We start from the raw sequence: 27,714 nt of genomic DNA, 5'->3' as shown, positions 1-27,714 counted from the left end.
TTTTCTACAGATACAACAACGGCAAATCCTGCATACCCTCCAACAGAGAAATCAGCAGAATACCCAATAGATTACCCAACCGATTTTCCTCCTGATACGGATGATTATGCCCAACCTTATCCTGACTCAGGTGAGCATAATATAATGTATGTTTTAGTCAATATTATTTGTTAATTATAATCCATTATTATGACTCACTGTTTCCTTTAATCTGTTTTAAGTTGACTATTGGAAGGTGGAGGAGCCCAAACCTACAACCCCTGTGATTACTGGCAGCCATACTGATGATGATTACTGGGATGCCAGATGTAAGTGTTCCATAATGGACCCTTTTCACTTTTCACACTTTCTCAGCGGAAGCCATCATAGTTGGATAAACTTGAATGGTAATGAATGGGAAAATGCAGCAAAATTAACCCGTTTGCTCCAACAGCAAAATAAAAAATCAACGATTACAATTTCGCTGCTTTGCAAAAGAAGATAATAATATAGAGCGCTGGATAACATAGCCACTGAGTGGACTGACTTGCCTGGAAAGGTACTTTGGTTGGCAATGGCATTAGGACAAGAGACATTGTCTTTCTAGAGTGCATGATGAGTCATCGATATTTTTTGTCTGTTTTCACGAAAATAAAAATCTGTAATTTTAAATGCATATATATATATATATGCTAAAAGTTTAACTTTTAGGAGAACACTTGCATGTTGATGGCTAATAAAGCTAATTGGGTTGGATTAAAAATGACAAAATTCAAATTGTGATTTCATGGGCTCTTAAATACAGCCTTGTTTATCTTGTTTTGGCAACAGATGAGGTGACAGAAAACTTGCCTTTACCTGATACAAAAGAGATTAGCACCACTGAACATGACTGGCATTACAGCACCACAGGTAAGCTATTCATTACTAAAGGCTATGTATACCAGCTTACTGTGTCCTCCTCTGATTGAAATGTCTTTATAAACTCTGCTTTAAAAATGTTTGTTCTATTTGAGTTTTGTTGTAGACAGCTGTTACTTACTGTGTTTAAATTAGAGCTTCATTTGTGTCAGGAGTCCACAATTTGTAATTGTTAATATAGTTCAATAAAATGCTAAAAACAGAAGAAATAACTGGTTCAATGGGTTTCAACAAGTCTCTTAGTCATGTCAAGACTATACATTTATACATTTGTCATCACAAAGGAGTGGATTTAAACACCCTGTGTATTTATGTAATAAACTGTTAACAATGTTTACACCCATCTTATTAAAAATCTTGTTTTTTATTACATGAAAATCCAGAGTGTCTGGTGTGGTTGTTTAAATGAACAGCAGCCTAAATGACAGACAGTTAGCAAACATTCTTTTGAGTCATTAACGTTTTTTAGAAGGCTTTCTTCCAAAGCTACCAGCTGTTGTACTGTAGCACTCCCAAATGTAATCTTTATTTATTTTCTTTTGTCACAGAGGAGCCCATCATCTCTCTATTTGAAAACAACTGGTATGAAGAATATGAATATGGACATGGTAAATATATTCCTTTTAAACTTAGAAACATAGAGTGAGACAGCATGAGAAGTAGTTTTGGCCTTGATCACATCTTGATTAGTGTTCAGACAGGGTGACCTGTCATTTCTGACCTCAAATAAACACTTTCAGAGACACAGAGGTGCCATTTCAGTTCAAGCTGATCATTTTAAGCCATGTTGTCCTTAGATTTGGAAAAGTTCTATGGAAACACATATAATTTAAAAAAGAGAGAGAAAAAGAGGAGTATGGTTCATATTTGTGAATACACTCTTCAGATTAGATTTTGTTGTTTTTCCAACCAGAATAATTGTAGTGTTTTGTTTGTGTTTCTCCTCCCATTAAACTCAAACAAAAAAGTAAAACCTTGCACGTGAACTTGTGTGCTACGGATGTGTTATCAAGCTTTCAGAGGCAACATTATTTGTGATGCCTGAAGAACTTTTCTTAGATAAAGAAAATCGTTATTGGTAACAAAAATAGCACAAGTATCTCATCATTCAGTTTAGTGTAAAAACAACTCGTCTTTATAAAGATGCCCTTTCGCCTCACGGCCAGTTTGTTTACTCCCTTGAGCCACCCGAGCTGGAAGATGAGTTTGCTGCTGCATCGGAGAGCATTTCGGCATCTGACGCTGACGCCCAGATGATGCCCCGTCAGCGTGGGGTTGGACTGGAACCTTCCATCCTCCCCACAGCCTTCACGGCTAGACAATTGGTTCCTCGGGTCCAGGCGCCGCTCACAGCTACGTCCCCTGGTGATCCCTCAGGTGGACAGAACGATTGCGATCCACCTGTGTCCCGAGAACGCCGCCACCTGACGGGATTGCCTGGTGCTCCCCTTCAAGGCCTGTAGAATGACGTCGTCACTGACCACCAAAGCCTACAGCGCCACTGGACAGGCCGCCTCCGCCCTGCATGCCATGGCCCTCCTGCAAGTTCACCAGGCCAAGGCACTCAAAGATCTGCACTTGGGTAGTCCTGACCCCGACGGGCCATGAAGGTCACAGCGCGGACATCCGGGCAGGTGATGGCCATCCTCGTGGTCCAGGAACGTCATCTTTGTCTGAACCTGGTCAAGATGCGGGAGGTAGACAAAATTTACTTTCTCAATGCCCCCCTCTCCCAGCTCGGTCTACTCGGCGACACCATTAACGCCCAGTAGTTCTCTGCGTTGAAGAAACAGACAGAGGCCATTTCCCACATCATGCCCCGCCGCCGCTCCAGTGCGGGCCGTGCTCCGTCTGCTCTCCGAGGGCGTCCTCCTGCTGCAGCGTCGAGCTCCCTGTCTCCCGAACGTCCTCAAGGACCTGGAAGGCTCCCAAGCGTTCCTAAAACGGACGACCCAGGGAACGAGACGTTTGCTTCGGAGCTGGTAAGCAGACCAATCTGTACCCCGGTGAAGGGCCGGGAGGAGAATCCTCATTTAAAGTTATTTACTTTGCCGTACCCCTTTCAGGCTGCGGTACCCACATTCTAAATAAAAGAGCAATTTCCTTGTTTCCTGGGTCATCTGTCCCGCAAATGCCATTTTCACGGCAACCTGGTGCCACAGTTCAGCAGTCCCGGCAACCCAGACGCGGACCTCTCTCCTCCAGACCCACGACTGCTGCCCCACCGGCTGGCCGGTTCTGACGAGACTAGAGGATGCCTACACGGGACCTCCTCCTCAGTCACTAACCCACCCCCTGCCAGGTGTGCGGAGCAAGGTAAGTGCTTCGAGTCTTCTCTCAGCACCAAAGCCTGGGGCTATGCTTTTGCCTCTCGCCAGGTACGCGCTAGAGCCTGTCACTCCAGCCGAGATGAAGAAGGGTTTCTGCAGCCCTTACTTCGTGGTTCCCAATTTACAAATCGACTTACAAGTTTTCAACCAGGCTTTGCACAAACTCCTGTTCAAAATGCTCACGCAAAGACACATTCTAACTTGCGTCCGGCATCAAGATTGGTTAGCAGTGGTAGACCTGAAGGATGCATACTTCCACGTCTCCATCTTGTCTCATCACTGACCCTTCCTACGGTTCGCGTTCGAAGGCCAAGCTTATCAGTAAAAGGTCCTCCCCTTCGGCATGTCCCTGTCCCATCGCGTCTTCACGAAGGTCACAGAGGCAGCCCTTGCCCCGCTGAGAGAAGTGGGCATCCGCATACTCAACTACCTCAACAACTGGCTCATCTTAGCCCACTCTCAAGAGTCACTGTGCGCTCACAGGGACCAGGTACTCAGACACCTCAGCCGTCTGGGGCTTCAGGTCAACTGGGAAAAGAACAAGCTTGCCCCGGTTCAGAGCATCTCTTTTCTCGGCATGGAGTTAGTCTCAATGACAGCGCACCTCACCAAACTCACCTTATTCAAGCCAGGCACAGCGGTTCCTCTAAAACAATTCCAGAGGCTCCTGGGGCATATGGCATCCTCCACGGTGGTCACACTACTGGGGTTGATGCATGAGACCGCTTCAGCACTGGCTTCAGACTCGAGTCCTGAGATGGGCATGGCGGCACGTACCGTGTGTTCATCACCTCCGCCTACTGCAAGACTTTCAACCCCTGGACAGACCTCTGTTTTCTCTGGACAGGAGTCCCCCAACAGCAGGTGTCCCGACATGTTCTGGTCACCACAGATGCCTCCAAACAAGGTTGGGGCGCCATGTGCAAAGGGCACGCAGCCACCGGCTCCTGGACGGGGCCCCAGCTGGGTTGGCACATCAACTGCCTAGAGTTTCTGGCTGTAATCCAAATTTTCATTGGCCTTTTCTCACGTTCAGAGGTAACTGAGGCCTTCGAGAAAGTCCAGGTTACAACAGTAACCTAGACGTTTGAGTGTGTACGAAATGGAAATCTGGTAAATGTTGTAGAGGAAAAATAGCTGAGGATAATTTTCGATTGGGTTATGCAGTTCACTTCAACTTTAAATGTTATTACTAATATTGAATGTGCACTGTGTGACACTGAATTTGTTATACACTCTGGTGCCTGTTTTATCAACAGAAAAGAGACTTGAAGAGGAGAAGGAGAGAGAAAGAAAGGAACAAGAAGAGAGAGGTACAGTGTCTTTATCCCCTCATAAAGAGCCCTGATGCAATTTGAACACTGGTTTCCAGCATATCTGGGTAACCATTCACAAATAAGATGGACCCATTTTATATAAGGTGTCTTTAACCTCTTCACCTCTGGGGCATTTTTTGCTGCCGCCTGCAATTTTTCAAACTCAGATTTAAAAGCTCACCATTTACACATCGTGTAGACTAATTGCCAAAAATTGGTCTAATTTTTACAGATAAAGACTCCAATTATTAATAAATAAAATATATGTTTACAATCTTATGATGAATAGAATTTGTTATATATATATATATATATATACATATATATATATATATCGGCCTCTGAGTGGACTAGAAGCTCAAATTAGGTGTCATTAGAAAGCTCCCTTTTGTGCGGATGTATACTATTTTATCATCAATTCCGATGATTTGTTTAGCCTGCTTTTCCTGCTGGACCACATATTTTTTTCTGGACATCTAAGATATAACATTACATTATTTACACAAGCAAGCTCACAGACAAGTAAAAAATGTCAAATCAGTCTCAATGACAGCACGTCTCACCAACCTGCATAAAAGAGACATCTGTATTTGAAGTCTTACAAATATCATATTTCACTTTGCGATTCTTTTGACAATCTGCTGTGATTTGTCTATTGAAAATAATTTTATATTCATGAATATTTCTACCATATGACATCTAATGATTTGTGACGTGAATGTTTTAAGGCCTTATTTTGTTATTTTATGTAACATAAATGCAGAAGTGATGGTTATCTCTAAAAGGTCCAATTCTAAGCTTTCAAACGATACCCCACATGCCTGACTTATGTAAAAATGAAACATAGCACCCCCTTTTGGACCCGCCAATGTGTCCACAGAGTTGAAAAGTTTGCATTTGATACAATGTACTTATTGCATTGTACTTACATGTATAGCCATTTAAACTACATCTGTAGTTACAATGTTAACCTTACCCCTAACCCTAAAACTAACCCTAACCCAACCCTTACCCTAAACCCTAACCATACCCCTAAACCTTCCCGAACCTCAACCTCAGAAGCAGCAAATGTAAATCTTGTGAGTTAAACAATAAGTGCATTGTGTATATTTTAATGTTAGTACATAGTAGTTAAAGACACCTAATATAAAGTTTGACTTGTAATTCATTTTTGAATGCATTTTTTTTATGTACATGAAACAGGTTTACACAACCTTAAAGAAAACACCAAAGACGTTTTCTGTTTTGCCATTTTGTTGTACCTAAAATCTATTTCATATTTGCATGGCCCAGATGTGCATTACATCCTCCCACCTCTAGATGGTAAAGATAGAAATCTACTGGAATGGAGCTGCAGAGCATTCCAGAGGAAAAACAGTTTATTATTTTCATGAAATCTTAGCAAGAATCCAAGATATTTGGTATAAGGTTCCTGTGTGTGTTTCTCTTCAAACTGCTCACCCTGAGTTCTCACTTTTCTTGAAGGCCAACCTTTAACAAAAGGGTGTAATTTTGTTAAAATCATTCTCCTATCCTAGCCTAATAAACAGAGACAAATACAAGGTTGTAGGTTGATTTACCCTAAAAGTGTAAACACTGTGGCATGGTGGCACTATTAAAACATTACATCTTAACCAGCAACACTGGCTCAACCAATGCTGTAAATGGGGTGGGACTATCTGTTTGGCCAACCAATGAAAACGGAGAGAGTGTTCAGGGAACCCGTTTGAAATGAATCATTATTTTTGCAGTTCCGTTGGTGACACTAGAGGTGCTGAAATTACCAGGATATCAAGTGTGTAGTCTTCATGCTTTGGTCTTGAAAGTTTAAATTATGAAATTAGTTTTTGCTTCCTCAGAAAGAGAACGATGGAGGGGTGAGGAAGAGGAGGAGAGAGAACGCAGGATACACAAACCTCCACCACGCGTGTATAAAGAGCCTAAAAGTGAGTGTCGAAACTGCATGGTATGAGCATGGAACTAGTTTGAACGCTGGTTATTTGCTACATAGTTGCTTTTCACAGTTGCAGAGCTTGCTTTTTTTGGTGTGTGGGTTTGAATGGGAAACAATAGTTAACTTGAACTAATGTTGAACAATACTTTTACAGCATTTGTTAATCTTGGTTAATGTTAATGTTAGTCTCTGAACTTTTAATGTTAAAAATGTATTAAAATACAAAGTAATCATCATGAACTTACATGAACTAACAATGGAAAATAGTATACTGTATTTACAAATGAACATTAACCAAAATGAACAAATGCTGTAAAAAGTTATTGTTCATTGATAGACACCTAATGCATTCACTAATGTTAACAAATATAATCTTATTGTTAGTTCTTTCAAAACACATCACTTAATAATATCACTATACAACCTCAATTCCCAAAAAGCTGGCACAGTATGAAAAATGCTAATAAAAACAAAAAGGAGTGATTTGTTAATTATATTCTCCTTTTGCTATTTTTAAAGCACCACAACTAAACATATGATATGACATTTTACCTTGTGAATTTCATTGTTTTTTGACAATGTACAGTAATTTCAAATCAGATGATTGCAACATACTCCAAATAAGTTGAGACAGATGCAATTTTACACTAATAAAAATTTGACGTGTTGAAATAAGGCGATTTGAAACAGGAGATGTTAAACAGGTGAGGCAATCGTGTCATAGTATATAAGGAGCCTCCAAAAACAGTCTAGTCCTTCAAGAGCAAGGATCATTCGAGACTTGTTAATTTGCCATCAGATGCTTCAGCAAATAATCCAGAGCATTTCACCCTCTAAAGTGCACAATATAGTTAAAAGATTCAAGGAAATGTCTGTGTGTAAAGGGCCAGACGAAAACCACTTCTGAATGCACATGATCTCTGATTCCTCAGACATCACTGTCTTAAACATCATTCATCTGTAATAGATATCATGAACATGGACTTGGGATTACTTAAGTAAGCCTTTGTTACTCAACACCACTCGCCGCTGCATCCACAGATGCAAGTTAAGACTTTACTATGCAAAGCAGAAGCCATACATCAACACTGTGCAGAAGAGTTGCCGACTTCTCTGGGCTCGGTCTCATCTTAGATGTAAAGTAGAACAGTGGAACGTCTAGGTTACTGTCGTAAACCAAGTTTCCTGATGGAGGGAACGAGACGTTCTGTCGGTGAAGTGACACTAGGGGTCTCTCTTGAGAGCCTCAGTTGCCTCTGAGCTTTGAGAAAAAAACAGAATTTGCATGTCCCTCACCCGGACATACGGGTATAAAAGGAGGGAATCGTGCATCTGTTTAGTCAGGTTTTGCACTGAGGAGCCGAGAATAAGTTTTGGCCGTTACAGTGGTTGGTACGGTGTTGTGGCAAGAGGGACACAACGTCTCGTTCCCTCCATCAGGGAAAGGGGGTTATGACAGAAACCTAGATGTTCCCCTTCTGTCACTCACTCGACGTTGTGTCGGTGAAGTGACACTAGGGGTCCCTATCCAATAACGCCACAACACTGAACCGTGTTATGTGAACTACTGATGCGGGTGCAAGCAAGCTGTTGCGTGCCAAATGAGCAGCCTGCGCCAGGCTGCACGTATGTTCCCCAATGCCCCAAAGAAAACATCATACACTTTTTAGGTCCCGGCATCCCTCTTCTCTTGGGGGGGGAACAAAGCAACGTGCCAGCATGGGAGTAGGCCACGCCAGTCGCGGCCTTTTCTCTCTATGTTTACCTGTTAGAAGCGCTGGGGCCATCTAACGCTATAACACGCATCAGGGAAGGCGTTCTTTTCCAACTCCTATTTTTTCAGGGGGAAAAGACCCCACGGAGACCACATCCTGCCCAGGCTGGGGAGGTCACATGTGGCAAATATGTCACATGGGCTTATGAGCCACACATAGAAGTGGCGCGGTGGTAGGTCCTACCTGGTGAGGGAGGAGCTCCACAATCAGCGACCGGGGGCAGAGGGAGCTGCCCAAGGGAGAAGCGGGTCCGCCGTCAGGGGGACGTACCACGGAAAATACAACACAGGGGGTAATCGCGATGACTGATACCTGTGTAGCACCTATTCCGAGTAATTAGTACCTGTAGTGGGTCTAGTCGGGAATTCCTCCACCGAATTCGCGAGACAGGGAGCTTGAGCTTTTGTGGAATCACCGGGTTAGCCTCGGAAGAGGGGAAAGGCGCTATGTGCAAGTGGTACACCCGGTCAGCAGTCCCTTATTACACAGGCCAGGACCGACTCAACCGTCAGAGGTTATTGATCTCGCAAGGGAATTGCGTGTTGCCCAGCCCACTGCTCTTTCAATGTCTGCTAGAGAGGCGCCGTTGGCCAGTGCCCACAAGAATGCCGCTCCTCATAGAGCCTGGGTTTAATAGGCCGGCAAGGGTGTTGATGACCTCGTGGACAAGCCTCTGTTGGGGGACAGCTTCCCTTTCCACAGTCCGCCGCAGCAAACAAGCTGTTTGGATTAATTTAATAATACTGAAATTTTCCTGCAGGACAACTTCAAACCACATACTGCCCGCATTACAAGTTTATGGCTGTGTGAGCAGAGAGTGTGGGTACTAGATTGGCCTGCTTGCTGTCCTGACCTGTCTCCAATTGAGAATGTGTGGTGAATTAGATGGCAACGAAGACCCCATACAATTGTGCAGCTAAAGACATTTCTAATGGATGACTGGGGGGAAATTCCACTTTTTAAACTTCACAAACTTGTGCCTTTAGTGCCTAAAATAAGTGTTATTAGAAGAAATTGTGATGTTTCACAGTGGTAAAACTTTTTTGGAGCATATTGCAATCATATGATTTGAAATTACTATACATAATTTTTTTTTTATTCAATTCACAAGGTAAAACATCATATAATGTGTAGTTGTAGTGCTTTCAATATAGCAAAGGATGAATATAATTAAGAAATCACACATTATTTTTCATGCTGCCAACTTTTTCAGAATTTGGGTTGTATTTTCCAAAGGCTTGTCTGTATGGTTGGTTATTGGTGTGCAGCACCTGCTTCATAATCGATGCTTTCTTACATTATATATAACAGTACCAAAAATACAAAATTGTGTTCCTTAAGTCATTTTATCAGCATACATTTCCATACAAGTAAATTGTATCAATAGTCACGTTAGATCACTGGAGTGTTTAAATTATTCAAATAAATATATTAAATAGCTTTGACATGTTATTATATCATCCTAAGTCATAACAAACTTTAAATAAGAGTACTCAAGAAATATAATACTAAAACTCTCTGCTAATATTCTTTCTGCCAATACACTCCTGGCCACAGATGTTACCAAACAAATATGCTCCTCATAGCAAAACTTTGGCATTTTATTGAGCTGAAAAAATGGGTCTACATAGAAAAGAGATAAAGCAAACTGTAATGAGATATAAACATTTAAAGTAACATACAGTAAAAAGATAAAAATTAATCATTTATTTATTTCATAAAAACCTTTCATGTACTTCAAGCTTGAATTGCTGAGATTGTAGGAACATTTACATGCAGTTTAATGGGTATGAATTGTTAGCGTTCATTTTGCTTAATTTTTTTTATAATTATTTTTCTAAATTAACATGGTAAATTAACAACACTAATTCAAACTGTAAGCACCACTAAATTAGCGGTGCTATTAATCATGTTTTATCAAAATCATATTTTGTTTATTCAGTAACACTTTACAATAAGCTTGTATTTGATAACATTAGTAACAATGCACAGTACTTATACAGCACTTATTATGGTCAGCATATATTTACTTAAACATTTTTAAAATTAGAAGTTGTATATGTTAACATTAGTTAATGCATTCTGAGCTATCATGAACTTCATGATCATGTTCATTGTAAATTCATGATACTTAATGTATTTATTAAAGGGATAGTTCACCAAATATGCTATCCCAGATGTGTATGACTTTCTTTCTTCTGTAGAGCACAAAGATTTTTAGAAGAATATTTAAGCTCCGTAGGTCCATACAATGCAAGTGAATGGTGACCAGAAGCCCCAAAAAGCACATAAAGGTAGCATACAAGTAATCCATAAGACTCTAGTTGTTAAATTCATGTCTTCAGAACGATATAATAGGTGTGGGTGAGAAATAGAAACATTTTAATTCCTTTTTTTTTTACTATGATCCTCACCTTGCCGAGTAGGTTGAGATAAGAACAAAGTATGTGCATCTTTTGATAGTTCAAAAGGACTTAAATATTGATCTTTTCTCACCCACACCTGAAACCTATCATATTTCTTCTGAAGACATGAATTAAACCACAGGAGGTTTATGGATTACTTTTATGCTGCCTTTATGTGCTTTTTAGAGCTTCAAAGATTTGTTCGCATTGTATGGACCTACAGAGCTGAGATATTCTTCTAAAAATCTTTGTTTGTGTTCAGCAGAAGAAAGTCATACACATCTGGGATGGCATGAGGGTGAGTAAATGATGTGAGAATTAAAAAATGTTTGGGTGAAATATTTTATTTATTTATCCCTTTAATGCTTACCAATACAACCTTTTTTAAAGTGTTACCGTTTATTCTCTGATTTACTTTCTCTGTCAGTATGTCCTCCTCTGGGTATGGAGTCGCATCGCATAGACAATGACCAGCTGCTCACTTCCTCTATTTCTCACCATCGTTATGGCGCACATAGAGCTCGTCTGAATATTCAGGTTAATGCATATGCAGAGACACTCACTCTTTTAATGAATTAATTTGAGAATTAAACATGAACACTGAAACATGCTGAGGTGTCAATGTGGGAATACTGGTGAATCCAACAGGCATCTGGTGATGAAGATGATATGAATGGAGGGGCATGGTGTGCTAACCCTGAAGAGAAGGTCCACTGGATTGAACTGGATGCACGCACACTGACAGAGTTCACCGGTGTCATCACCCAAGGTCGAGACGACCCCTTAGAGTAAGAAAGGCCTTAAAATCCCTAGGACGCGTTATGGTGAATTGTGTTTAAGAGCTATGCCTACAGTGGTCCTCAATTGGTTTTGCTACATCAAATGGTGACCAACACAATAACAAAACTGTTAATCAATCAATCAATTCAATTGAAAAATGTGGTATTTAATCCAGTCTGGGTTGTATTTTCTTTTACTTAGCATTTACCTTGGTTTTTGAAGATGAGTGCATGACACGCAACCTAATTCGGCTATAACTTTTACCAAGTTACATATGAATATGCACCAAAGTGTCATAAAGTTTGGTTGGACCTTTGACGCCAACAACAAAACATATGGTAGAAGTTTTCTACCTCCATTTAAAAGTTGATAAGCCTATTTATTTTGCTATCCTAACTATGCACAATTATATGTCAGCTGCATTTTATTATTTGTATTAAGCATTGCTTTTCTCTGCTGTCTGCAACCCTGTCAGAATAGACCTGCAGCCTATTTCTGGGTCACGACCCACCAAAGAGAACTAATCATCTAAATGTTTTCTTTATTGTTATTGTTTTAATATTTCAGGGGTGACTATGTGTCTTCGTATTATGTGGCCTTTAGTAATGACAGCAGAGAGTGGACTGTCCTTCACGATGGATATGCAGAATGGGTAGGTAATAGTCACTACTCATTAACTTGTAAACACATCCTTTATTCTCCTTGGTATCATATAGAGTACATTTGATGCCAAAAAGGCTTCTTGCATGACTGAAAGCTGGAATACTACCATTTCTCTGCCTGTTGTCTGGATCAACAATTATTTAGTCATCGCTTTGCCTCCCTTTTCTCTGCTCTCAGTTGTTCTTTGGTAACTCAGATAAAAGCACCCCAGTGTTGACTCAGTTTATGGAGCCTGTAGTGGGACGTTACATCCGTATATTACCACAGAGCTGGAATGGCACTGTGTGTATGAGAATGGAGGTTTTTGGCTGCCCAGTACCAGGTGAGAGACACAGGGCCTTTGTTTAGACTCAACATGCTTTTCATTACATATTATTAGCATAAAAACATAACAGCACTTAGTGAAAAAATGTCATGTCATTTTAAAAATGTTGCTATATTTTAGGCTTGGGATCGATGCCTTTTTCATGCATCGCTAATCAGACAATTTTCCTGATGATTATTGTTTGTTTTTTTTCAGATATAAATTGGACTGCTCATTGCACAATAGTCTTTATGTTTTAAAACATTTTCTCAAAACAACTTTAGTTGTATTTTCTCAATAGAACTTTAGACACATGTCAACACTCAGCGTCAAAATTTCTGCAGTGCCACGGAGCGCAACTTGCATAGTTATCCATTAAATTCGACCCAGATCATTATCAAAGGACAAAGATTATTTCCTCTAGCCATCACTGGATGATAGATTGTGTATAAGTATCTTTTATATAGCCTACACATGTATTTTCAGATACAAGTATGTCTTTATGTGGTTTGATAGCTTGAATGAAAGACCTATTTAAGGCTACGTATGGAGAAATTGCATAATAAAGGTCACCATTTCAAATCGTTCAGTTTGCGCAGTTACACCAGTTTCATACACTAACCTGCAAACTCAAAAACGTCTCTGTTCATTCTTGAAGGACAAAAACCTTTGGCATTTGGATCTACTGTGCCGCATCAGCTCTTTTGTGTGTGATACCTGTGCCTTGTAACCTGCTTCAGTAAATGTTATATTTTTCAGACATTATTCAGAAGACCAACTGAGTGAATTGGAAAGCATGCAAATTAGGCTTATAATTTAAATGCTGGAAAATGTTTATGTATCGATGCCTAAAAAAATATATCGATAAAATAACGTGCGGATCAATAGTCGATTTATAAATACATTTTAACTTATCATAACTTAAGTTGTGAAAATGTCATTAAAAAAATGACATCCAAAAATGTCATTAAAAAAATCCCAGATTTTCAAAGCAGTCTTAGACTTTTGGACCCAACTGTCAATAATGTTTAATTTGGTCTTTATTCAGATCCTCAGAGCCAACACCAGAGTCAAAATGAGGTGATGTCCCGAGATGACCTGGACTACACCCATCACAGCTACCTTGACATGGAGAAGGTGAGCGGAGAGGGCAAAAGCCTGCATTGTAAACAGTTCATGAATGGCAGTGACAAAAATAATATAAGCAAATACACAAAGCACATGCGGCACAGCGAGATTTTTAAAAATCACTCACAAAATGTGACTATTCTTATTTTCACAGCTCATGAAATCTGTTTCTGATGAGTGTCCCAACATCACCAGATTCTACAGTCTGGGCAAGAGCTACAAAGGTCTGGAGATTTACGCCATGGAGATTACTGATAACCCTGGGATCCATGAAACAGGTGAGGAACGTCAGGATAGGCTTAAAGGGATAGTTCACCCAAAAATGTATAATTCTCTCATCATTTACTCACCTTTATGCCATCTCAAACTTGAATGACTTTCTCAACTTCTGGAACACAAACAAAGATATTTTTATGGAGATATGATGTAAATATATCCATACAATGCAAGTCAATGGGGTTCAAGCTGCAAAAAGGACATAAAGGCAGCATAAAAGTAATCAATATGACTCAAGTTGTTTAATCCATGTCTTCTGAAGTGATTCAGTTCAGTTTTGGGTGAGAACAGACCAAAATGTAACTGTTGACACATGCACAGAGCGCATGTACATGGGCAGTGCGCGAGTAAATAGAAAACATTGTATATACAATGGTTATAAAATCGTGTAATGACCTTAACATTAACTCGCAAAGGGCTGCGATTTAATCAAATAAATAAATAGTACGTGCTGATCTGTCCTGTGCATAAGTACATGGACAAAATAAGTGTTTAATAAAATTACATACAATCTGAACTCAAATGCATATCCATGATCCGTTTGATAAATCTCTTTTCAGGTGAGCCAGAATTCCGATACACAGCAGGTTACCATGGCAACGAGGCTCTGGGACGAGAGCTTCTGCTGATGCTCATGCAGTACTTGTGTAGAGAGTATAAAGACAACAACCCTCGAGTGCGCCACCTGGTGGATGAGACACGAATTCATCTGGTGCCTTCAGTCAATCCTGATGGGCATATGAGAGCTTTTGAAAAGGTGTGTCATAGATTTATACAAAGGTTTAAAGTGAAGTATGTAATTTCTGTGCCGTCAAAGGTACCAAACGGAATTGCAAGTATAATGATGGCTATTAAATAGATTCATAACAAAGTCGGAACACTGTTGCTCTCAAATAAATGTAATGAGCTCACCACAGAAAACGCAAACGTGACATTTTGAGCTACGTGCTCTTCATCAAACAAAAATGACACTTACAAACACACACATATATACTGTACCTGTGTGCATCAATCAGTAAATCACATGACAACATCACATGACCATATCAAAGAGAAGACAAAAATAAATGTGTATACAACCATACATATAATATAAATACACATTTACATACATCTGATACAAGCACATAAATCACACAAACAAACACTCATTGTACATATTTACACAAGCAAGGCAAAAACACATAAAACACCAATCTTATCAATGTAAGATAAACCACAGGGACACTAAAGCCAGGGGCGTAGCACCAAATTTTGGGCCCTGGGTACAAACCATCTTGCTGGGCCCCCGTACCAAATATGTACGTATAGAAAACTGACTTCTAAGGGGCCCCCACTGCCTCGGGCCCTGGGTACTCGGTACCCTTTACCACCCCAGTCCGACGCCCCTGACTAAAGCATATATATGATGTTAGTAGTCTTACACAAATTCACACCCTTGATACTAAATAACTTACCTGTATAGGTTGTTGAAAGTTCTGGTTTTACAAGTAAAGTTGCATTGCTGGCCACTACCACAATGATAATTACCAGAAGGCACCTCACTCAAAAAATGTGAAGCAAATGTTGCTGGTGGCAAATCAGCCCTAACTAGCATATCACGCAGATTAGGGGGTCTTTTGTAAACTACATGAGGGAAACTACTATAGCAAGTCTTTAGGGAGGGATCGCTATTAATGATATACCTATATTTCCTTAGAAAATACTCAATTTGTTTGGCAAGAGGAGAGTACTGTATATAACAACTAACCTTCTGACACATTATACAGGCATTTTTTTGCATATATACAGTGAAATAGTTTTTTCATATATCCAAGCTAAGCTAAGGGTCAGAGTACAGGGTCAGCCATGATACGACGCCCCTGGAGCATTGCTTTGCCTGGAGCATTGCATTGCCTTGCTTAAAGGCCCAACAGTGGCATCTTAGTGGTGCTGGGGCTTGATCCCCTGATGCTCTTCAGTAACCCAGAGCCTTAACCGCTGAGGCTCCACTGCCTTGTGGCACTCCCATTGGGACATATGATTAAAACGATTAGCTGATGGCACAATCCACTCTTTGGCATAAGACCTCTGCCTGAACCGCTGTCAGGTCAGAAACTTGCATTTTATAATCATGATCTGAACTACAGATCCTTCGAATTTGACTGAAGTGAGAGATAGGAAGTGACCGTTTTAAAAGGACAGGATGATATGAAATCCCATGCAGAATATCTGTCTGTAGGTTTTCGATATAGACTAGTAATTAGTCCACTTTGGCCTCTAATCACATAAACATCCAAAACATTCATCTTCTGTTAGTCAAACTCCATTGTGAACTTCACATCACTACTGTTAGCATTCATAAATGAGTTCAATTCCAACAGTTGTGATTCAGTACCACTCCAAATGAAAAATATATCATCAATATACCTTTTCCACACCCTACTGAACTGAAAAAGGGGTTATATGACTGACTGAAAAAAAGGTTATTTGACTGACTGAATACAATTTGTTTGGATGTGTATGCTTTCTACGATCTTTATTAAATAGATTCCCCTATACATTCCTACCAGCCCCACTCTAAGCTAACATTTAGCTTTAGTAATATTTAGCTAATATGAAGCTAATGTTAGCAAAATGATGTAGCCAGGAATCTTGTGAGATAAATGCCAATGTTTAAGTGTTTTAATTATGGCTGGGAAATTTAACAAGTTAATTTCTGCAATTAATAGTTGACCGTTTATTGTGTCAAAAGAAAATAATATATATATATATATATATATATATATATATATATATATATATATATATATATATATATATTATTGCAGTTAATGCAGTATGCATATCTTACACTTCCTAAAACTTCACTAATATTTTCCCCCACTTTCTGTGGCTAAGATTGGCATAAATACATTTCCAGAATGTACACGCTCAACTTGACTGCACTTTCTAGCACAGAAACTGACTGTGTGGAGTAGTGCACGCTTAGTTAGTACGTGCGATGCATATCCCAGGCACAACAAACACGTGAGGGAATTGACTGTTTTGAGAATGTAGACTTACCCGCTAGAGGTGAGCCAGGTGTGGGAGAGAGATACATGCATGCTAACATACCGTTTTACATCGCACGAAAATGCTCTCTTACCAGTGTCAAAAACAACTGTGTGAAAGAGACCCAGCGTATGTTTGATAGAGATTGAACAGCAGCCAAATAAAATAATGCTTTTGAGATGTCAAACTACAGCAATACATTTGTTTTATATCTGTATAAATAGATGTATAGTGTCTTATAAAGCATTGGTTATATACACTAATTTATCTTGCAATAAAGCTCAATATGAATTGAATCTGCACATTTGATCCTTATTATTAAAAAGTCCACTGGATGTTTTCCCAAATTTTAATTACAGCATATCCACTGATTTAATTGCATGTAAACATATACTTGAATCAAAGATTTATACCTGTAAAATCTACAAAAAAAACTTAATATTTTAACACGTTTATATTTTTATGGGCCTTTTTATTGTGCCCCAAATATTTCAAAGGGACATTTGTTCTTTCTGTACAGCGTCTTCCAGTGCTTATACAAACAGTTCTCAGCGAAACAGCTTGTTACATGTAATCCCGCCTCAAACTCACACCACTGAGCCAGACGTTGGGTTTTAAGATGGCTGAAACAAACAAAACAATGTTTTGTAAGTGCCACAAAGCCAGTGTTTTGACTCTTCGGAGAATAGCTTAAGCCCCATACACACATGCAGTGACTTTATCGCTTCATGTCACTCGTTCCTGTACTGTGATGTCATTAATGGGAATTCCTGCTACTATCGCATTAACGTTATTGGCAGACTGCATGTTTGGCCATATCCCTTGGAAATCTTGTAAAAAAAAATTGACATATTGCCAGTAAAAATAATATATCATTCTAATTTGATAAGGAACCAGTATTTTTGTCGACAATGAACATTTTGCCATGGAGTGTTTTATATAAACTCATTGAAGTGCTCATTGCATCATATTAACAAGACATGCAATTTATTAATTAAGTCTATCAATGTAGGAATCAAACTCAGACGGCTGACATTTCTTTACAATGCAACTTTTTTTTTTATTATATACATAATTATACTGTATGTTGTTGCAGATGATTTATATAGAACAGCAAAATCATTTACAGAAACTTTATCTTCCTTTAATCTTCCTTTCCTGCACTAGACTCCAGAATCTCACTGGTTGATGGATGACGTGAAATTCACTGCCTTCACTCCTATTGGTTGTCGCTCCCAGAAGTAGCTTCTCATTTGCATAAAGTTAAACTATTCTCAACTTTCTCAAGTTGATGAACACGCCCATATCTTATCGCCAGAGGTCACAGTCGCTCGTGTCGCCAGAAGTTTCCAGCTCTCATTGAAAGTGCATGTTTATACAGGGTTTTAGAGTAGTCTGTACAAGTTAAACTGGGATAGTAGAAAGAATTTTAACATTTGATAAATTCCATACCACACCTTTAAGTATTTCTTTGCATTATTTTCACTTAGGTGTTGGTTCCTAGATCTTTAACCTAAAAATGTGTTTCTTTTTTTGCTTGAACATCACTCAAACAGGGCTCAGAGTTGGGGAGCTGGACATTAGGGCACTGGACTGAAGATGGCCATGATATCTTTCAGAACTTTCCAGACCTAAATAACATTTTCTGGGATGCACAGGACAAAGGCATGGTGCCCAAACTGACTCCAAATCACCACCTGCCCATCCCTGAGGGTCATCTGGCAGTCAATGGCTCAGTAAGTAAAGAAATACTAGTGGAAGGAGGTCTACTTGCTATCCATTAGCACTCCCATATCAATGGTAGTTGCTCGGCTGGTGCAGGACCCGCTGGAAGTACAGTACATGAAATTTGCAATATTTGCTCATGGAACCTCAGATATATTTAAGCCAATCACCTGAGCCACAAATATCATGTGACTAATCACTTTAGACCCACAGGAAATTGATATCCTGACAACGCTGATTTTAGCAAACAGGGAAAATAAGTACAGTTCACAAATTTAACAGCCCTTAAAATAAATTGGCACTAGTAAAACGTATTCTATACTATAATGAAATATTAGAAATTAGGGCTGTCATTCGATTACAATTTATAATCAAATTAATTACATGGTGTGCTGATTAATTAATCGAATAAATTGCAATTTATTGTATATATAAAAATTTGTTGTGAAATCCCCTCAAATAACAATAATTCAATATATAATGATGAAATAATTATAAGTAATTGTTTAAATAATTACATGTGTGGGTGTGTGTGTGTGTGTATATATATATATATACACTCACCTAAAGGATTACTAGGAACACCTGTTCAGTTTCTCATTAATGCAATTATCTAATCAACCAATCACATGGCAGTTGCTTCAATGCATTTAGGGGTGTGGTCCTGGTCAAGACAATCTCCTGAACTCCAAACTGAATGTCAGAATGGGAAAGAAAGGTGATTTAAGCAATTTTGAGTGTGGCATGGAGTATTTCACAATCTGCTCAGTTACTGGAATTTTCACGCACAACCATTTCTAGGATTTACAAAGAATGGTGTGAAAAGGGAAAAACATCCAGTATGCGGCAGTCCTGTGGGCAAAAATGCCTTGTTGATGCTAGAGGTCAGAGGAGAATGGGCCGACTGATTCAAGCTGATAGAAGAGCAACTTTGCCTGAAATAACCACTCGTTACAACCGAGGTATGCAGCAAAGCATTTGTGAAGCCACAACACGCACAACCTTGAGGCGGATGGGCTGAACAGCAGAAGACCCCACCGGGTACCACTCATCTCCACTGCAAATAGGAAAAAGAGGCTACAATTTGCAAGAGCTTACCAAAATTGGACAGTTGAAGACTGGAAAAATGTTGCCTGGTCTGATGAGTCTCGATTTCTGTTGAGACATTCAGATGGTAGAGTAGAATTTGGCGTAAACAGAATGAGAACATGGATCCATCATGCCTTGTTACCACTGCGCAGGCTGCTGGTGGTGGTGTAATGGTGTGGGGGATGTTTTCTTGGCACACTTTAGGCCCCTTAGTGCCAATTGGGCATTGTTTAAATGCCACGGCCTACCTGAGCATTGTTTCTGACCATGTCCATCCCTTTATGGCCACCATGTACCCATCCTCTGATGGCTACTTCCAGCAGGATAATGCACCATGTCACAAAGCTCATTTCAATCATTTCAATGAGTTCACTGTACTAAAATGGCCCCCCACAGTCACCAGATCTCAACCCAATAGAGCATCTTTGGGATGTGGTGGAAAGGGAGCTTCGTGCCCTGGATGTGCATCCCACAAATCTCCATCAACTGCAAGATGCTATCCTATCAATATGGGCCAACATTTCTAAAGAATGCTTTCAGCACCTTGTTGAATCAATGCCACGTAGAATTAAGGCAGTTCTGAAGGCAAAAGGGGGTCAAACACAGTATTAGTATGGTGTTCCTAATAATCCTTTAGGTGAGTGTGTGTATATATATATATATATATATATATATATATATATATATATATATATATATATATATTTAAAAAATAATATTCAAATAATTAAAATTCAATACATTATTGTGGCAGAGGCATTTGTAAGACAATACAAAGAGTGGCTTTAGAATCCAATGTATTGTTTATTTGCATATTATTGAACATAAGCCTACATTGGCCTTCAGAGCAATCCATTTTGCAATTGAATCCGTCAATCAGTCCGAGATATATTATTAGGGCTTTTCTAAGGACCCGTTAATGTACACCTGCATCAGATGGATGCTTTTGGAGCGTCTAACTTTGGTTGCGCCACATCATAAACATAAAATGCTTAGGTTGCTGTGTCAAGTTAAATGTAGTTTGAAAAACATCTCTTGAGATCCCTAAGTTCAGATTTGCACTCCATCAACGCATCCTTGTGTTGTGCTGACTGCTGAAGGGTTAGTTTGTTCTCTGTATAAGCTGTGTGTTGCCTATACAGCTGAAGTTTCGCTTACTGCCCCCTGGAGAAAACAGGTGGGACTTGCTCAGGAATCTTCCTTCTTAAGGTCCGGGGACATGATTAATTACGTGATTACATTTTTGAACACTTTATTTTTTAATACAATTAATCACACTAAATTATATATCGACAGCTCTATTAGTTATATATACTGTATGTTGCTTAAAAATATATATTTTACTACTTTTGAATGGCCGTAAATGGAGAAAGATGCTATTTGAAGCCAGATGGTGGAGTGACGCCATTGACCAGCAGAGGCTAACTGGGCCATGCTAACCAGCCAATATATTGTACATTTGTACATTTTGTAATGAATAAATAATATTCTTTATACTCTATGCTTTATTCAGGTTGCTGTGGAGACTCTTGCCCTCATCTCCTGGATGGAGAACCATCAATTTGTGCTTGGTGCCAACCTGCAGGGTGGCGAGAGACTGGTGACATACCCCTTTGACATGCATCGCCTCACCAAGGAGTCTGAGGAGAGAGAGAAAAAAATAAACTCCAGAGCAAACAGACGTAAGCGGCAGTATGAGGAAGAGGAGGAAGAAGAACCCAACCCTTACCTTCACATTGGGTACCATCAGGAGAGCTACAGCAGCCCCCAAGATAACCATGCGCGCCATCAAGAGAACTATGGCTACCATCGAGAAAGTTATGGGTACCACCATGAGAACCAAGGGTATCATGAAGAGAACCAAGGGTATCATGAAGAGAACCAAGGTTATCATGAAGAGAACCAAGGGTACCATCATGAGAACCAAGGGTACCACCATGAAGGTCACTCTGAAGGGTACCATGAGAGCTATCAAGAAGGTTACCCTGAGGGCTATAGGGAGGGATATGGAGAGGGTGAACCGGAGGAGGAGATCAGGGTGATTGAAGACCAGTCTTTGTTCCGATGGTTGGCCTTATCTTACTCCTCCACTCACCGCACCATGACTCAGACCTACCAGGGAGGTTGCAATACTGATGATCCAACGGGTGGACAGGGAATTGTCAACCGTGCCAAGTGGAAGCCCATCCCAGGAAGTAAGCATTACACATTCACACACCAATGGCAACAGAGCAGCCACGCAAGGCGCTAGCCTGCCATTAGGAGCAACTTGGGTTTCAGTGTCTTGCCCAAGGACACTTCGGCATGTGGAGTCATGTGGGCCAACCCTGCGATTAGTGGACAACCCGCTCTACCACTTGAGCCACAGCCGCCCCAATTTGACAGCCTTAGTGGATATAATTTATGTGGTACAAGCGTCTTCAAACGGAATTGCAAAAACAATTGCCCCACACAAAACTCATGCCATTGGTTGAGCCAATGTTCCTGGGATGCTCAAAAAACAGCACAATGTGTTGAACTCACCACAGAGCCACGGTGCATCTCAACCAGCTCCCTAGCTCCATATGACGTAATTCGGTATATATCGTGAACACGAATTCGGGCACTGTCAAAGGTGTCTATCCACTGAACTTTGCCGCTGAGTTCAGAATTGCAGACTACCATACTACTCTTACTATTTCTGCCATAGACAGATATGGCAGAAATAGTATGGGTAGTATGCAATTGAGTCTAGGACACTTTTGACTCAATTACCTGTGACCAGATAACGAGCTCGCAATTAATTAGCAACATCGCTATATAAATGACACGTTAATTTTCGTTGAAGATATTCAAGTGTACAGTGTTATTCTGAAAGATTAATGACAGTAAATAAAGAAATACAAATTTAAAAGACCGCGAGTTTCGGCGGTGAAAAGGCAGGAGGAGGCGATTACTCATATCATGCCGCGACATGATACGGAATGGAACCCCGCGTGTCACTTAATTCAAAACAACGTTGAGTGAGCGACAGAAGGGGAATGTCACGGTTACTGTTGTAACCAACGTTCCTTGAGGGAGGGAACGAGACATTTTGTCCCTTCTGCCACGACACTAGACCTACCACTGTAAATGGCCGTACCTTATTCTCGGATCTTCAGTGCAAAAACCTGATTGACTGGCGCATGCCCGCTTCCCTTTATACCCATATGTCTGGGGGCGGGACATGCACATTCTGTCTCCCAATTTCTCATTGGCCTTTTCTCAAGTTCATAGGTACGCGAGGCTCCCAAGGACGACCTCCTTGTGTCATTTCATTCGACACAACGTCTCATTCCATCCCTCAGGGAACGGAGGTTACAACAGTAATCGTAACTTTTTCTTTCATGGTCATTATAGATTAAAGATACAAACAACATCTCTTTTAAAGTGAAAATAAGGCTTTGACATCATACCTTTACACTTTTGCTTGACTTCTAACGTCTTGAGAGACTTCAGAAGACATGACGACGTTTCCAGTTAGGGAACATAGTGAGTAATGATGATCCCTGGTTTTTACGCTGCATTGTGGAATATTTTTATGGAGAAAATTTTCAGTGCTCTGGAACAATTTTGTGAATGAGACAGCCCTAAAAATGGCCGAAGCCCTGATCGGTGCCCTGACTACTGAACTAGGGAACTGATTGAGATGCACCCAGTGTTACACATGGTTTAATTTATAGTTGTCTTTGCATATTAAACTGGAATAAAAGGAAGAATTTTAACATTAAAAAACTGCACACTTCAGCTTTAAGATCTAATTTTACATTGGGTGTTGTTCACTTTCTTGCTGCAAGTTAATTATAGAGCTCAATTAAATGTGTGGTGCATCTGTTTACTCACTAAACAAATGGTTTCTTTTTGATTCCTGTTCCTGTCCCTTCCTCTCTCTTAGGTATGAATGACTTCAGCTATCTTCACACCAACTGTTTTGAGCTGTCCATTTTCCTAGGATGTGATAAGTTCCCACATCAGAGTGAGCTCTTGAGAGAATGGGAGAATAACAGAGAGGCCATGCTGACATTCATGGCTCAGGTGAGCTGCTCATGTCAACATTAGCAGTGTGGCTGAAAGACAATATTCATGGCACCACTTTACAATAAGGTTATATTTGTTAACATTATTTAACTACATATTATAACATGAACAACAATACTTTTGCACCTTTTCTTAATCTTGGTTTATGATAAATTCAACAGTTATTGATCAATTTTTTTCATTCAAAGTTGTTTACATTAACACTAGTAATGCATTATGAACTAACATGTACCAACAAAGAAACTAATTAATAAGCATTTAATAAATGCTTTTAAAAATATTGCTCATTGTTAGTTCATGATACGTAAATGATTAACTAATGTTAAAAAATGGAATCTTATTATAAAGTGATACCATATTCATCAGGGGTCTGTAACGTGTTTAGGAACAGAACAGCCCCTTTAACAATCCCTGTGCAACTTCACATTAACCTTTGACCTTTACCTAGGTACATCGAGGAATTAAGGGAGTTGTGAAGGATAAAGAGGGCAACCCCATTGCGAACGCCACCGTATCTGTGGAGGGAGTCAATCATGATGTCAGTACAGGTAAGAAGATGTTTTCTGAAGTTCTGAAATAATATTGTTAAGAGAAAATTCTTACTGAACTGTTTTTAGTAGAGACGGCTGACAATGTTCCTCTGTCCATCTGTTAGGTTAGTGTGGTCGACTAGTTTTAAGTTGTGTTTCGATTCGCTGGGTCCCTACACAGTAATTACTGCTCCCTAAACAATGAGCAGGGGATATCTGTTGAAATGTACTTTACTTGAAACAATTCATTCATTTGTAATACCCTTCAATATCAAACAAACACAGACAATACTTGAGTCGCCCAGTTTACGGGTCTTGAGAAAGATTGCATCATAAAAATATGAATGTAATATGAATAACCATACTTTTATAATTACATGCATACACTGTATGTACTGTATAAATGTATATAAAACATCTGTGTGTATTCATTTAAAATATTTGTACTAAAGGATTACAATCAAATGTAGGAACATTGTGAAAATCCAAGGCTTTCTTTTACTCTTAGGTGAATCTGGTGATTACTGGCGAATTCTAAACCCCGGAGAGTACCATGTAACGGCCCGAGCTGAAGGCTATTCTACCTTCACCCGTCTATGTGTGGTCGGGTTTGACCCAGGTACGACCCTGTGCAACTTTGACCTCACGAAGTCGAACTGGGACCGCATCAAACAGATCATGGCTCTCCACGGCAACAGGCCCATCCGGTTGCTGAACAACGGCAATAGGGGCGGTGGGCAGTACTTTTCACACAGTAATGGAGGAAGCAACCAAATTCCAGTTGGTAAAGATGGAGACATGAACAGAGCTCGTCTTCGACGGTTACGGCTGTTAAGACTCCGTCGCCTGCGGCAACAGAGGCTGCTGGCCACCAAAAATACTCCACCTACCACGACCACAACCACCGTGACTACAGTTCTGCCCACTACAGAGAGTACCACACCCTGGTATGACTCTTGGCCCCTTGAAAATCTTGAAGAGAACACAACCCCAACAGAAGAGATTGAGTTGACAGACTACAACTACAACTACAAAATAGATGATTATTAAAACCAAACTACAGATAACAATCCAAATATTGATTGTTTTGGACTATTATAGGCCAACATTGCCATGCTTTCATCCTTTGGTTTGATTGGTTTCAGTGACTCCCTGTCTTTGTTCTTAAATAATTTGCTAGAATATTTGGATGTGAATTAATGAATTAAAGTAGTAATTAAATATTTTGATGCCATCAACAACAAAGCCGCATATGGATCCATTTTGGCATTTCGAGCAAGTCCAAGGCTGTAAACTGCTCAGAGTAGAATCTCCAAGTTGTCATCTCATAATTGCAGTAATTCTGACACAACATAAGCACAGAATTAGCTATGCTTTGTGCATACTTCCATTGCTTGGGTAGGCATTTTAAGCAATTACACATTTTATTTCAGAGCCAGTCTGGATTCTCATTATCTCTCAATATTCTGATTGTTAAGATTGTAAAGGTTGCAGTTTTCAAAAGCTTGAAAAGCCTCAAGGAAGTAAGAGTCCCTCTGTTGTTTTCTCATGATAGACATCTATACTATATTACCAAAAAGTAACATGAGGACTTCTCATATGATGTAGACTACTCACCCACATCCAGAAGACCAGAAAGAAGGGAATCAGGTGAATGTTGATTATAAAAGAGAGACTTACATAATATTTGTTTCTCACACATAAACAGCCAGTGTTTGTTAAAGTCAATTGCACAAGGGAGATTTTCAATGGCCTGAGGTAATGGACATTTTCGTTTCATATAATAAAGTGTTGTTTACATATCCACACTGTTGATTGTTTTATCTACTTTATAGTGTTACGGGCACAATCAAGTCATCATCTTCAAACCCTGCTTAAGCAATCACCAACTTGCTCATGTTGTCTACACAGGATCTTCCATCATAAGTTACCGCAAATGTATTGCTACCAGGAGGACTCCTTGGCTTTCTGGTCCTGTGCCATGATTGGTAGTGTGGCGCATTTCCACCGAAGTGGAGTAAAGATCTTTTTTTTTTTTTCAGAAAGACTCATAGAGTAAATACATTTATATGACCTTTTAATGATGGAATAACAATTAAAAAATAAATGTGATTAAAGTCCATTTGGTGTATGCCCCGTCCAACGGTCCGATGAGTTTCTTACTCAAACCGTCAGATCCTGCCAGAAGATAGGCAGCAGGGGCTAGAAGCCTACCCCAAAAGGTAAACAATAAATACTACCCCAAAAGAAAGAAGAACATTTTTCCAAATGGATTTACAAACCAAGTCTTCATGGCAGGGGAATTCAATCTGGAAAAGAGAAGCAAGATATGAATTAAAACCTTGAAAAGTTATCATGATGTGAAAAGTGTGCAATATCCTTGCGAAAGATAACCAATGCATGTCAGCTCTTGTAAAATAGGCAAGCATGGTTTGTGCAAAACCATTGAAAAAGGACAAACCAGGCTTTGCATTTGTTTATGAGCCCTTGTAAAATGGCGAGTGTGATTGGTGCAAAATCTTGCACAAGTATGAACCATGTTTTGCTTTTGAGCCCTTGCAATAAGGGCAAAAATGATTTGTGCAATACCATTGCAAAAGGATAAACAATGCTAAGTATTCAATATAATGTGTTAATTGCTGATAATAAATTAGATATAAATTATAATTACTAACTGGTGAAGCGTGGAACCCCTGGCCACCACCATATATATTGGAATAATGACCATTTACTTTCTACTGATAGAGAGGTACATGACTGATAATTTGAGGGTTAGGATGAATGTATTTCTGATAGAATGAAGAAGACCAGTGACCGAGCATCTTAATTGTGGACTCTGATATTCCTTGTGGAGTGGCGGCTGTGGCAGCTCCAATTCTGAATGAATGCCCCAAGTAAAGACGGGGAGGCAGACCACAGTGTTTGAGGTTAACAGAAAGGTGATTTCTGAACCAGTAATGAGACATAGGGTCTCCGGATGGAGTGATGAATAAATGCATGTCGGCTGAAGACTGAGCATGTATTTGAAGACATTTTACCATGGAGGTGTAGGGGCAAAAATGGCTAATAATTTTTGATATAATGATAGTACGAGTGTTTAAGAAAAAATGGGGAAAACTTTAGATAGCTCACAAGAAGGCAGGAAGGAGTGTGAGTTAGAAGTGAATTCTCTACACCGTAGAAACCTGTTAAAAGCCAAAAGAACAAAATGTTTCCAGAAGAATAAAGATATATCCAGAAAGAATCCTCATCTAAGGAATGAAACCATAAGATGTAACATTTTTAGTTACTGATAAGATCCCCTTATTGGAAAGAGAGGGACAAGATTTTTTAACTCCTTTAAGGAGGCGGCGAATAGAGGAATTGGAAAGAAAGCTAAGGATATTAGTAGAATGGCATCTTGCATTGAATTGAATTCTCACCACCATTATACTGATTGAAGACGATTTC

At 39.7% G+C, this 27,714-nt stretch overlaps 1 protein-coding gene across 1 annotated transcript in view; it reads left to right on the top strand.

Annotated features, from left to right (window-relative positions):
• Positions 1–26,068, top strand: part of LOC127621406 (inactive carboxypeptidase-like protein X2) — a 36,182-nt gene extending 10,114 nt beyond the window's left edge. Inside the window, exons 5-22 of the mRNA XM_052094976.1 lie at positions 11–130; positions 222–308; positions 811–891; positions 1,449–1,508; positions 4,490–4,543; positions 6,406–6,492; positions 11,108–11,217; positions 11,329–11,468; positions 12,028–12,112; positions 12,301–12,445; positions 13,476–13,564; positions 13,710–13,833; positions 14,392–14,588; positions 18,421–18,600; positions 21,192–21,873; positions 23,592–23,731; positions 24,183–24,282; positions 24,773–26,068. Coding sequence (XP_051950936.1) covers positions 11–130; positions 222–308; positions 811–891; positions 1,449–1,508; positions 4,490–4,543; positions 6,406–6,492; positions 11,108–11,217; positions 11,329–11,468; positions 12,028–12,112; positions 12,301–12,445; positions 13,476–13,564; positions 13,710–13,833; positions 14,392–14,588; positions 18,421–18,600; positions 21,192–21,873; positions 23,592–23,731; positions 24,183–24,282; positions 24,773–25,314 — 3,023 coding nt within the window. The 3' untranslated portion in view covers positions 25,315–26,068. The remainder of the gene's footprint in view (positions 1–10; positions 131–221; positions 309–810; positions 892–1,448; positions 1,509–4,489; positions 4,544–6,405; positions 6,493–11,107; positions 11,218–11,328; positions 11,469–12,027; positions 12,113–12,300; positions 12,446–13,475; positions 13,565–13,709; positions 13,834–14,391; positions 14,589–18,420; positions 18,601–21,191; positions 21,874–23,591; positions 23,732–24,182; positions 24,283–24,772) is intronic.
• Positions 26,069–27,714: the final 1,646 nt, after the last annotated feature.

The sequence above is a fragment of the Xyrauchen texanus genome, chromosome 27 (assembly GCF_025860055.1).
Source record: "Xyrauchen texanus isolate HMW12.3.18 chromosome 27, RBS_HiC_50CHRs, whole genome shotgun sequence".
In the NCBI taxonomy this organism is placed as follows: Eukaryota; Metazoa; Chordata; class Actinopteri; order Cypriniformes; family Catostomidae; genus Xyrauchen; species Xyrauchen texanus.
The sequence above is the reverse complement of the archived record's forward strand: the minus strand, read 5'-3'. Positions and strand labels throughout refer to the sequence as shown.